The sequence below is a fragment of the Agelaius phoeniceus genome, chromosome 3, assembly GCF_051311805.1.
Source record: "Agelaius phoeniceus isolate bAgePho1 chromosome 3, bAgePho1.hap1, whole genome shotgun sequence".
In the NCBI taxonomy this organism is placed as follows: domain Eukaryota; kingdom Metazoa; phylum Chordata; class Aves; order Passeriformes; family Icteridae; genus Agelaius; species Agelaius phoeniceus.
The window spans coordinates 86,823,863-86,835,838 of NC_135267.1; the positions used below are offsets into that span (position 1 = coordinate 86,823,863).

Sequence of the window (11,976 nt, forward strand, 5' to 3'; positions counted from 1 at the left end):
TGCTTTAAACAAAACATATTAAAGACCCATAATCCAAGGAGAAGCTTTGCAGAAAAGATCTTTCATGCATTTATACAATATTGTAGAACACCCTGTTCAGAAGTTCATGGACAACTTCCAGACAGATTAGCCAAAACACTGTTGGAGAAATCTGTCTCCAGCATATTTTACCAAAGTTGTGATTGCCAGAGCTACTGGAGGGTCTTACTTTTTTATCAATACCAAGAGAGACCTAAAAGCACCTACTACAGAGAAAAAAACCCTTTAAAATACAACGCTCAAAATCTTCCCTAAAATTGTATGCTTGTTTCATTCTATTACAGAATTGAGAGGGATCATTTTCATTATTCACTAAAACATGCAGGCATATATTTGTAACACTTTGTGATAGACTTACTCTCTACGAGAAAAGAATAATATATATTAAAGTCAGTTTCTAACAAGTCGTTGATTTGGCTTTGCTTGTACTGCTTATAACCACATATTCCATGTTTCTATCTGGAAAACATGGACAAATGAAATATGTCAAGGAAAACTTAATTTGCCACATGCATGAGCAGTAAGTCTGATTTGTTCAAGTTCATACCTGTGGACAATAAGATGCATTGAATGGGGACAAATCTCATTGACCTGAATTTCTGCATATAAGGAAATCTCAAAGAAACCTGGCAAAGACTTCAAGTTCTGTTAAGCTAAGATTTCCACAAAAACCATGACAGTTCAGGGAAAACATGGACACGCAACAGGTCTGAAAAAAGTTGCATTTCAATCTTATTTGATATACTGAGCTGTCTTCATGGCTTATTAATGTGTGGAAGATCTGTTTCATGACTGTCAAGAAAGGCCCCAAAAAGTCAGTTGCCAATTCAAAGAAACAAATAGAATATCAATATTTTAGATTTAACTCATGATATCAGAATATCAGGTTTTCCAGATTTTGTAGCATAAATTATAATTACATCAACACTTTTTAAATACACATTTTAAAATTGAATATTTTTGTGTTTCAGTGAAAATACACGTGGTCAAGTCATATGAAGCTTCACATGTTAAAAAACTGAATGTAAGAAAAAAAATAATGTTTGATATGTTATAAATGTACATCTATGTAACCATATCTACATAAGTTTTCTGCTTCTTGAGGTGAGTGGGATGATAAATGTTAGTCTTGTCTTTTTGATGACTGTAAGAAAAATTGATTTAAAGCAAAATATTGAAGAAATATCATGATTGTTTGACAAGTATTACAAACTCAAGAAGTATTTATGCAATAAGAAAGTCTCCTTAGAAAAGTTAATATCATTGAACAACACAAAACTGTGCAAAAAGATTTTGCATGGTGGAAAACACAATAAGAGGGTGCATGGGAAAAAAGCAAATAACAGCATAAATTGCAGGCAAGCAACTCCCAAAGTATGAATAATTATTGTTTATTACATGCCTAAATCTTCTTTATTCTTTTATTCTGCATTATAATTTATCATCAAATTATATGTTCTCTTCAAGATGATTATAATTCAGAAAAGGATTAGATCTGTTCTTACATTTTACCCAAAGAATTGAATGCTTCTTTTCTGATCAAGCACTGAAAACTTAGTGTTGGTTTCTAGCAACACAAAAGCTTGTGCTTCACCTTACAGAGCTAAACAGCAACAACTTGAAACAAAAAGAAAGCATTGAATATATTCTCTATGTTGCCTAGGATTTAAATGACACCTTCTCCAAGCAAAAGGTGCTTTGTGCACACAGCCAGCTAAGGAGGTTGATTTGATACCACTGCTAAATAAACCAAATCATATATTATGGCAGCAACACGATGGGTTAAATTAAAAATGTTCAAGTTTTACCTCCAGCTATGACACAGACTACTAAAAAATATCCCCCAACAGCAGTGTTTGAGACAGGAATTTCAGTACTCCTAGTATTTTTTCTAACCAGAATACTAAGGGATACTTTCCCTCAACTGGGAAAGAATTCTCTACCTGGAAAGTATTAAGATCATGATCCACAGCTTATTCAATTCAATGACCACCTTTCCGGTACATTACTGAGTTTTAGGGGAAAAATTTGATGCAGCAAATTTTTGCCGTTGTAAATGCTTGAGCATACTATAGGATTTGAACTTATCTGCATATATTAAAAGCACATCAAATACCTTAGAAACTCCCAACATACATCCTACAAGTATTTTTTTCCCAATGAACATGGAATACTCTTAATTTTAGTACATCTCTTGTTTTGAAAAAGAGACATAGAAAAACAGAAGGCTGAAGCAAATATTCCTTATATATTCCACTTTCAGTAAAACGTTAATACCACTTAATAACCTAAGTGCTGCTACACAAAAGCATATGTAATGATGATTGCTCAAGAAAATGAGTTTTGGCTTTGTGAAAAATTAATTATGATATGTGGTCTCTTCTGCACTTTGGACTTTGAGAAACTATCCATTATCAAGCATAAGACAATTTTTTACATTAATGTAAATGAGAGCAATACCATGTGGTTTTTTTCCCCCTCAAGCTTCTCACTCACTTATCAAGTAACTTGCATGTTCTAACTTACTTGCAATTAATGGTGATTTCACAACATGCACAGTGAGATCAGAACTTCCAATTTGAAAATTTAGTTCAGACTCCTATGTAAATGAATGCTGTTACAGAACTATCAACTGACACTTCCAGTCACTCCACTGCCTTGTCTCATTCCTGAAAGCTGTCTAATTCCTAAATATAGTGTGATACAGAAGTATAACTCATGGAAGCAATTCCACTTAAATTGATAGATATGTTATGTTTACAACGTCCTAACATTCCTTAAGTGAGAAATTCCTCAAGTGAGAGCTAGACAATTTATAGGTAGTTACTACAGTCTAAAAATATCATTCACTACTTTGTCCTTGAGTATCTGAGACAATATAAATAGTGGTAAAAGCCCAGTGACAGTAGACAGAGGTTGAAAGCAGACTGAGGTTGTTCTATTGTGGTTGGGTTTTCTGACTACATTTTGTTTTAATTTCCAGTGAAGATCATTTGTTCTATTTAAAGCTTACGGACACAGAACTTTTCATTTGTTTCTGTGCTCATTGTTAATGAGACTTTAGGGAGGCTTTTGCCTAAGTATAACCAAGAACTCTGCTTCCTCTGCTGCTGCACCATTTTTGCTGAATCAAACAGAACAGTTACCTTCAAAATTAGCAAAAAAAAAAAAAAGAAACTCTGCTCCTTGAGTTCTGTCCCCACTTTTGGTCTCCCCAGCAGATGAAAAATGCACTTAAGAAACTGGAATGAGCCTGCCAGAACCAATTGAATTCAGCATGTCATGCACAAGAAGGCAAGCAAACTGTTTCCTATCAAACTTGCAAAGAGAAAGCCTTATATGTACCTAATTACCACCTTCTGCAATTGATCATTAGGGATGGACTCAAACTCCTCCCAGAGGTTTACACTGGTAGAAGACAAAGCTGAGGTCCCAAGTGGGCATAAGGAAAATATTCTTCACAGTCAGAGTAGTTAAGCCTTGGAACAGGTTCTCAGATGAATTGTGGGATTCCAATCTTTGGACATTTTTGCATCTCTATTGGACGAGAGCCCAAGAAATGTGACCTAGAAGCCAGACTTGCTTTCCTCAGAAGATTGTTCCAGATGACCTACAGAGATCCCTTCTTACTTAATTACTCTAATAGGTTAAGAAAGTTTTGTACAAAAATTTTATAATATGAATAAATAAAACAATGAAAAATGCTTATTAAGTAAGACTAAATTCTGTATGTGTTTTTAAGTAGGTAAGAGAAAATCCTGAGAACAACTTGGATCTTAAAAGCTTATTTATTTTCTTAGTTTATTTTGGCTTCACATTATTTTTTTTACCCGAGTTCTGCCATCTTCATTTTAAATGTGTAGTAGCATAAAAGCATGTGGTCAAAACAAATATTCAATACTACAAAACATTAGACTAATGAAAAAAGCAGAAGTCACCAGTATCTCTGATATTTGGATACTGTTGGCCCTCTCTATCTCAGTTCCTGCAGATCTGAACTTTTTTTTAATCAGTGTCTCTCATTTTCCTTCCTTCTATCTCATGAAACCTCAATTCATCGATATTAAAAAATAAATTAACCAAATCCTGGCAAAACCAGCCCCCCTCCACCCCTTCTCACCCTTTCAAATTATACTGAAGATAAAAGGAAGGAAGAACCTAATTTCAAGGATCTGGAAAATAAGTTTTGAGGAGAATTTGTCTTCACAGACTCAGCTTTCGGGTATCTTCTAACGCTTGGAGGTCCAACTAAAGTTTCTTTTAATTAAAAGAAACAAAGTATCTCAGTATGACTTCTTGTTTCTTTATGTCTTTGCCATATTTGTGGAACAAATCCAAATTGGTAATGCTTCATCTTTAAAAAAGAAAACTGATTTGAATGCAACAGTTTTGAGGAATTAGTGCAGGCAAGTTTCCTTAGAAATTTCAGAAGTTTTCCTACTGGGGAAAAAAAAAGCAATATATTTTCTTTTTTTGACCAAGATCTCTAAATATATTTAGAATTTCACCATAAACACTATAACATAAGTGACACAAAGATATTCTGAATCAAAGCTGTCAAACTAACTTAAATTAAGCAACCTTCTTGAACAACTCTAAATTGCACAATTTATGTCAAAACAAACAAGCAACTAACAGTCATTTGAGAAGAAATATCAATGACACTTCTCACTTTTTATTGCCTCATAATTGTACTCACTTTGAGAAAGAACAGCAAGCATTGCTAATTTCTCAATTAGGGGAAAGTTTAGGCTATATTTCTTTCAAGATGATATCTGAAACAATGTGTCCTTTTGCTCTATATAGATTCTACAGGTCTTTGTGAGGCAGATCACTACTTTCAACATCGTGTGGCAAGTATATCCAGGTATAAAATAAATAGCTCTTAATAAAAATGTTTTTACTACATTTTCTGTAAGACTACACAGCAGAAAGAAGCCCCACAAAACCAGTTGAGAGTCAACTGAAGTAGTTTATATATTACAGACACTAATTCTTAGGATAAATATAACCCATAAGAAACCAGAACCTGCAGAATTGGGAGCATCATCCCCAAGGCCATCAGATTTTTCAAAAGATCATAGGTGATGACATTAGGTTTATGAACAGCTAAGCTAATTCTTATTTGCATGAGAACTGAAAATATTTTCAAATATTATTTAAAAAACCAAGAAATCTAATACTAAAACATTGAGTTTTCAGTTCATTTTAGAACTGAAAAATCAATGAATTCAAAACAGTTAGCATTTTCTACTTAATTTCTGGTTGCATACATAAACATAATACTAATAGTTGAAATTTTGAGAGTAGCCTTGTTTAGTTGTGAGGCTAAAGCAATGCTTAGCCATAGCAAACTTTTAAAGTAGGGTGCTATTTATTTTTTTCTGGTTTTGATACAGTAACAGAATTAGTGGTGCTTCTTAAACTCTGCACAAAAACATTATCAAGAATATATATTTAAAATTAGAAGGAAAAGAAACAATGTAAGATGACTCCAGGACAGAAAAAAACTAATAAAGTTCAAGCAAGTCATCTGTTTATAATGGTTTGCAGAGGCTGGCACTTTTGACTGAAGAAGCAAATTAAACTAACTAATGTCTGGTGCCTCTGAAACCACAGGCAAGATGACAATGTAACTGGACTTAGAGAAAGAAGTAGTGGCCCAACATCAAAGAAAACCTACTTAAAAAGAAAAAGAGAAAAGAAAGTTGCATCCAATTTCCATCCATCCAAGAACAAAATAGAAAAATTTTAGAATCCTGAGCATTGCCTTTCTGGTTTTAGTTAAACAATGCCCAAGATTTTTTTTTCCCCTAAGCATTCAAGTCTCTAACTGAATTTTCTCAGGACTGTAAGAATGCATGACAAAGAACCTCAAAATGTTACTGAACTATTTCATTGATATTTTCCTGCTACTTTCTTTTCACTGGCAACACAAACACACAATCCGTTCCCTTAGTACAGTGACTCCAACAACAGAAACATGTGTAATTGCAACAGCTTTTTCACGCAAGAGAATATTGACTGTGAAAGAAACAAATAACGAAGGACATTTTACTGTGAAAAACTGCGGTCTCCAAGAGAAACAGAGCAATTCTTATTCTTCCCATGATGGAAAAGAAAATGCTATCATTAACCACAGAGTGAGACAAATTTCAGGCCCAGTTCAGGACTCCATTAGCCAAGGAACTTCATGACTCTGAATTTATTTTGAAATATATATTTTTGTCTATAAAGAGGTAAAAAATTAAGGGAGTGGATAAAAAACATGAATATACTTCAGTTATTGTCTACTCTATTATAAAAGCATGAGTAAAATTATCAGTAACACAGGCATAGTTTAGAATACAAGCTTAACCTCATTATAATGCTCAAAGGCAATTTTGATTTCATTAAGAATGGTTTTATAAGTCAATTTCAGCATTAAAGACAAAGACTTGGAGATATTTAGAGGTAGCTGTCTGCCTAAACACCATTGATTTTAATAGCACTAAAGTACTTTCAGGTACTTAAAAACATCTAAACCCTGAAACTAAAACATACATAACGGAGAAAATTAATATATAAAACAGGTCTTTTATCAGCTAACACTGAAATAAAGGAGAACACCCCTTCCTGATTATTAGGGCACTGCACAGGTGAACTCATTAACTGGAAAACATATCCATATTCTAGAAAAACACTCCAAAGAGACAAAAGTAGCCAGTTTCTTACTAGTTAGTTATCCTCAACAAGAGCTCAGCATATCAAAATTAAGTCCATAGTACAATAACAACGGGACTTTGAATGGTTCTCTTTCCAAACACACTCAAATTTGATAAAGATTTTTTTCTGCAGTCAACATTAAACCCAGAAATACTTAAAATTAAGTGTATGAGTTAATGTGAAGCTATAATGTCAGATAAGCAAAGAAATATCTTTTGGATGACAAAGTAACAAGCATTATTTTTAGTCTAGTTAGCTCATTCTAATGAAATTTCAAATTCACTGGCTTTTCATTTTCACTGTCAATTACCTTCCTGCTTTGGAGGACTTCAGAGACAAAAACAGGAAGAGTGGGGAGAAAGACAAAATTATAAAGAGATGGATATATTTTTCTTCCTTGTAACAACTTAAGAAAGGCTGAGTGCCCAGCTGAAGTTTGTTTTCCTACAGTGCTAAACACAGGACTGTGCAATACATTGAGGAATAACTTGCAGAATTGTGGCTTAAACCATCAGGTGGGTCAGATAATGAGTGAGAAAGAAATTGGCACTTGAAGTAATAGTTCCCAACTCACTACCAGTCTGGATTTTGAGCAGCAAGTTTGATCAACAAGCAAACACTACAGAGAAATTCTGCTTCTTCCTGCATGGGATTTTGTCCCACACCAGTACAAACTTCAGGAACAGACAGTAAACTGAGCAAAGAGAACGGCATAAAATCCATTTTCCATTGAAAAATCCACCTGTTTCAGAGTGGCATTCAATCCACTCAGCAAATGCAGAGGTCTTCATCAGTCTTAAATATTTGCCTCTGCAAACGGTCAGATATGAGCATTTTTTATTATGAAAATGGAGGAGAAAAAAACAAATAGTGCCAAAAGCAGTGCCTTACATGTCAAAACAGAAGTAATGACAAGACTTAGGAATATCTCCACAAACATTAGTGAGAGTCCCTAGCTTAATGAAAATTATATGGGGGGAATAAAATTTTCATTAGGTTTACCTCTACATTAAACTATATAGAAGATACTATTCCAAGGCAATGAAGTCAGTTTATATTACAGCCAAAAAAAAAAAAAAATTGGGCATGGATTTCTATTGCTATACAACAAAAGAGGCAACAGTAGCATTGCTATTTGAAGAGTCAAAAAAGGAACATTAGTACACATAACATTCTCGGGGGATTGTATATCTCCTGGATTCAGACATGTCAGTATTTAGTAAACTAGAACATCAATTCACTTTTACAACAAGACAAAGACTTGACAGCTCTCCTTCAAGTAACACAACAAAAGCAGGAATAGCTTTTCCCTGGTTACGAGCAGGATCAACAACATACCATTCTGCTACTGGTTTGGCAATGCTGTCAAAAATCACATCTTGTTTTGCCTCTTGATCAAAAATTTTCTGAAATCTGAAAATATTAAGCAAATAATAATTGCTTAGAATGTTAAAACAGTACTTGATTCATACATTTTTGTTTGTGTTTGTAATAGTCAATGTTTACATCATTAGGCTTACATAACTTAGTACAATGTTTTCCCTGTAGTCTTAACCACAGCTTGCTGTTGTGCTATTGTACATAAATAGGCTGTACACAGAGCTGCTTTGACGAGATCTGTACAATAAAATCCTCTGATAAAATGATGTGGCTTAGAAAAAAAATAAACCGTATTTTAAAACCATCAAGAGAATTAGTGTTTGTAACTGGCACCACATTGAATTCTGGATAAATAGATTACACTATAACCAAATACAGCATCCCGCCAGTACAGCCAGGCTCACATTTTTTAAGCCATTTCCTTCATTCTGCTGCACAATTACTATAGGTCACAATGAGATTTTTAAATAGGTATGTTTTGTCACTTTCTATATAAAATATCTGCAGTTATTTTACAGAATCAGAATTGTTGAGGTTGGAAGGGACCACTTGTTCCAATCCTCCTGTTGCCTCTACATCATTTCTGTTCACATGGATGGACTGTTCTTGAGCTTGGAGAAGGTGATCCTTGAAAATCAGCCAGTTTTCCTGGTCATCTCTCCAGGAATGCGTCTCAAAATTCTTTCAAGCAGATCCACAAACAAGACAAACTCTGCATTTATGATGTCCAGGGTTGTGATCCTGCTTTTTGCCTTACTCCCTTCTCTCAGTGTCCTGAATTTCATTATCTCACAGCCACTGCAGTCAAAGCTACCTCCAGGCTTAATATCCCTCAACAGCTTGTCCATGTTTGCAAATATCCTGATTGTCTTAACTGTATGTTAGGAAGTTGTCATCCACATGTTCCAGCAGCCCCCCAAAGTGCTGGTGCCCTGCTGTGTTGCCCCCCTTATTTGGAGCTCTATTCTTGCACAGAACTTCCCAGGGTGTGTAGGAAGGCCTTAGGGACACTGGGTGTCTAGAAAAGCACCATGCTAACCCATGCAGTGGGTGCAGTATCACAGACAAATGCAATACACAAAACATGAAAGCATTTATTCTATCCTGCTAATCAGTCAAGTAACTCAATTATTCTTGCATTGTCTTAAGAACAGTAAGGCATAAGGCTTCTCAAAATGCATCTCAGAGTTTTTAACGAATTATAAAGTCAGACAAAAATATCTGCATTCATTAGGTCAGGCTTGGGGCATTTAGAGACTAAGGTAGTGTTGCATATGAATCTACTTGGAGAGGGCAGGTCCTCTTTTCCAAGCAGGTTATTTTAGCTGATGTAAAACTGCATTAGTCTGAGCTGCAGTTTTTTACGTGGAGCTCTCTTTTTTAACAGCATAGAGAAACAAATTACTTGTTGTTTACTATAAAAAAATTAAGCATAACTGAATTGGAAAACGACAGCCTTGACATCATCATGGGAGATGATATATCTAGCTTTATTCATCACCAAAATTTTAAAGTGTTGCCTCGCTTTTCTGTTGGTTTAATAACAATATTTGATATTGTTGTACTGATTTTAGGTTCCTAAAAAATATTTACACTCTCAAACCAAGAATTCATTTCTGTCAACAGTTTCTGGGTTTTTTTACTTTGCTTTGGCTATGTCTGAAACACAGTTTCCAAACAATGTTTTGCATCAAGACTTTAGCCAGTCTAGGACAACTCATTAGATCACAAGGTAACATACAGTCCTGATTCAGTCTTCATATACAAATTCAAAACAAAGTGCAAAAATAGAAGAATTGGTAAATGAATCTTTGAGATGAGATTTAGAAATACATAATGACTCGCAATGGACAGACAATAGTATGACAATTTTATCCAATGCTATCAGACCCATTGTGGTGAAGAGCCTGTCCTGAAGTATTCCTCTTGTTACAGGAGTTATATAAAAATAAGCCCATCTATACCATAATTTAATTTTAGACTTTCCCTGAGTATATAGATCTGTATCACTACACATAACACTGTCAGTCACTAAAGGCAGAAGGTAAAATGATAAGGCTTCTACTCACTTGAACTTGTAGCTTTCTCGTTTATTATTAATGAACCCATCTGCTAAGTCACGTGGCACAGTAATCTCCAGACTGGGCAGAAGTTCCTCATTATCAATGGAGTAACTCTAATAAAGGATGGACACAAATTCACAGAATAACGTCATCAACAGAACAGCGTTACCCTTAGATACAACACTCAAGCTTAGCACCTGTAATTGTCTGGAGAAAAACTTGCTACAAATTGCACTGAATACGTGAGCAGATCTCCCTTAACTACTACACAACAAAACCAGCGCATAACAGCATTATCCTGTCACCATGTAAACACTACAACAACACTTGAAACCAAAGTGCAGCCTCTTTGACATAATTTGCGTACTAAACCACTTTGATATCTGTAATGTTATAAGAAAAAACGAAGCACGCCCCCCAGTGCAAAACTCTCCAAAAAATCTGAAATACTACATTAGGAAAGGCTACGGCAAGACGAAGGCTGCAACGAGAAGAGCTCGTTTAAAACAAGAAGGCATTTAAGAGACCTAAATGCACAGTTCTTGAGGAACACTTCATGTTTATTATCCCTTGGGAGGGCAGCTGCACACTAGGAGCAACACGTTCCTCTCCCTTGCTCAGAACGCTGCTGAACTGCACAAACCCAGTGACGCGTGTCAAGCGCTTTCCTGCGGATCCTTTCTGTAACAGTGGCTGAGAAAGTTCCTCAGCCACTCCCCCAACAGTTACAGCCTAAACTCCTCTACTTAGTGATTTTATGAACTTCTTAAGGCTTCGGACAGCAGGAGATTCTCGCCGCACACCCACCCGCGTACCAGCCTCTCCGCCCCCGCCAGCCGCCCGAGCCTCTTGAAGGGGATGAGCTCCGCTCCTCTGCCCGCACCTGAGCGAGGGTCCCCGGCCAGCCCTTGGCTCTCCCCGGCATCCCCAGCGCACCCCCGGGGCACAGCTCCCATCCTACCCCCGCCTGCTGCCGCCTGCCCAGCGGCTTCACCCGCGCGTACACCCGGATCGTCTCCTTCACCATCGCCGCCACCGCCGGGCCCCGGCAACGGTAACCGGGCACGGCCCGCGGGCACGCGCCGCCCCCACACGGCCCCAGGCAGCGCGGAGCGGCCCTCACACGGCACCAGGGAGCGGCTCCCGGCCCTCACACGGCTCCAGGGAGCGCGGAGCGGCCCTCACACGGCTCCAGGGAGCGCGGAGCGGCCCTCACACGGCTCCAGGCCCGCACACGGCACCAGGGAGCGGCTCCCGGTCCTCACACGGCTCCAGGGAGCGCGGAGCGGCCGGGCTCCGCCTGCCCATCCCGTCGTGCAGGCCCCCCGTGGCCGGAGCTTCGCGGCTGCGAGCCAAGGGAGCTCGCACGCACTGCCCGGCCCTAAGGTGCATTCCCTGCCCGATCTCTTGTTCTGCACCTGTTTGTCCGCAGTGACCTCCCGGCTCAGCCGCGCACCTGTGTCAGTCTCAAGAGAAGGTCTTCTGCCGTTATGCAGCTGAAACACCATGGAGAGAAATACCAAGTTTACAGGCACTGAGGACATCAACTCCTTAACTCTAATATAAAAATGGTTGTGAAAAAAACCAAAACAATTTCTAGTGGGAAAAGATGTTGTCTTGCTACAAGAGCTAACAGAAAGCAGTAAGAGCAGAACCCCATTATTCTGTGAAGTGGTCACTGAAGAGCCACACAATATTTTTGTATTTTGGCCTTAGTTTTGGTGGGACATAGTGGCAGGGATCAGATTACAGTGATTGCAAGCACACTAATTTAAATTAAGTGGAAAAT

General features: G+C 37.4%; 1 protein-coding gene across 7 annotated transcripts in view; it reads right to left on the reverse strand.

The window, feature by feature from the left end:
• KIF6 (kinesin family member 6) overlaps positions 1 to 11,382 on the reverse strand; it is a 159,846-nt gene extending 148,464 nt beyond the window's left edge. For 5 of the 7 annotated variants that reach the window (XR_013181445.1, XM_077175807.1, XM_077175808.1 and 2 more), the window contains exons 1-3: positions 11,071 to 11,382; positions 10,194 to 10,300; positions 8,083 to 8,157 (exon numbers count right to left, since the gene is read on the reverse strand). Coding sequence is in view for 6 of the 7 variants with exons in the window: in XM_077175807.1 (XP_077031922.1) it covers positions 8,083 to 8,157; positions 10,194 to 10,300; positions 11,071 to 11,214 (326 nt within the window). In the remaining variant the exon portion in view is untranslated. The remainder of the gene's footprint in view (positions 1 to 8,082; positions 8,158 to 10,193; positions 10,301 to 11,070) is intronic. The other 2 variants (XM_077175810.1, XM_077175809.1) reach the window with 1 other exon arrangement.
• Positions 11,383 to 11,976: the final 594 nt, after the last annotated feature.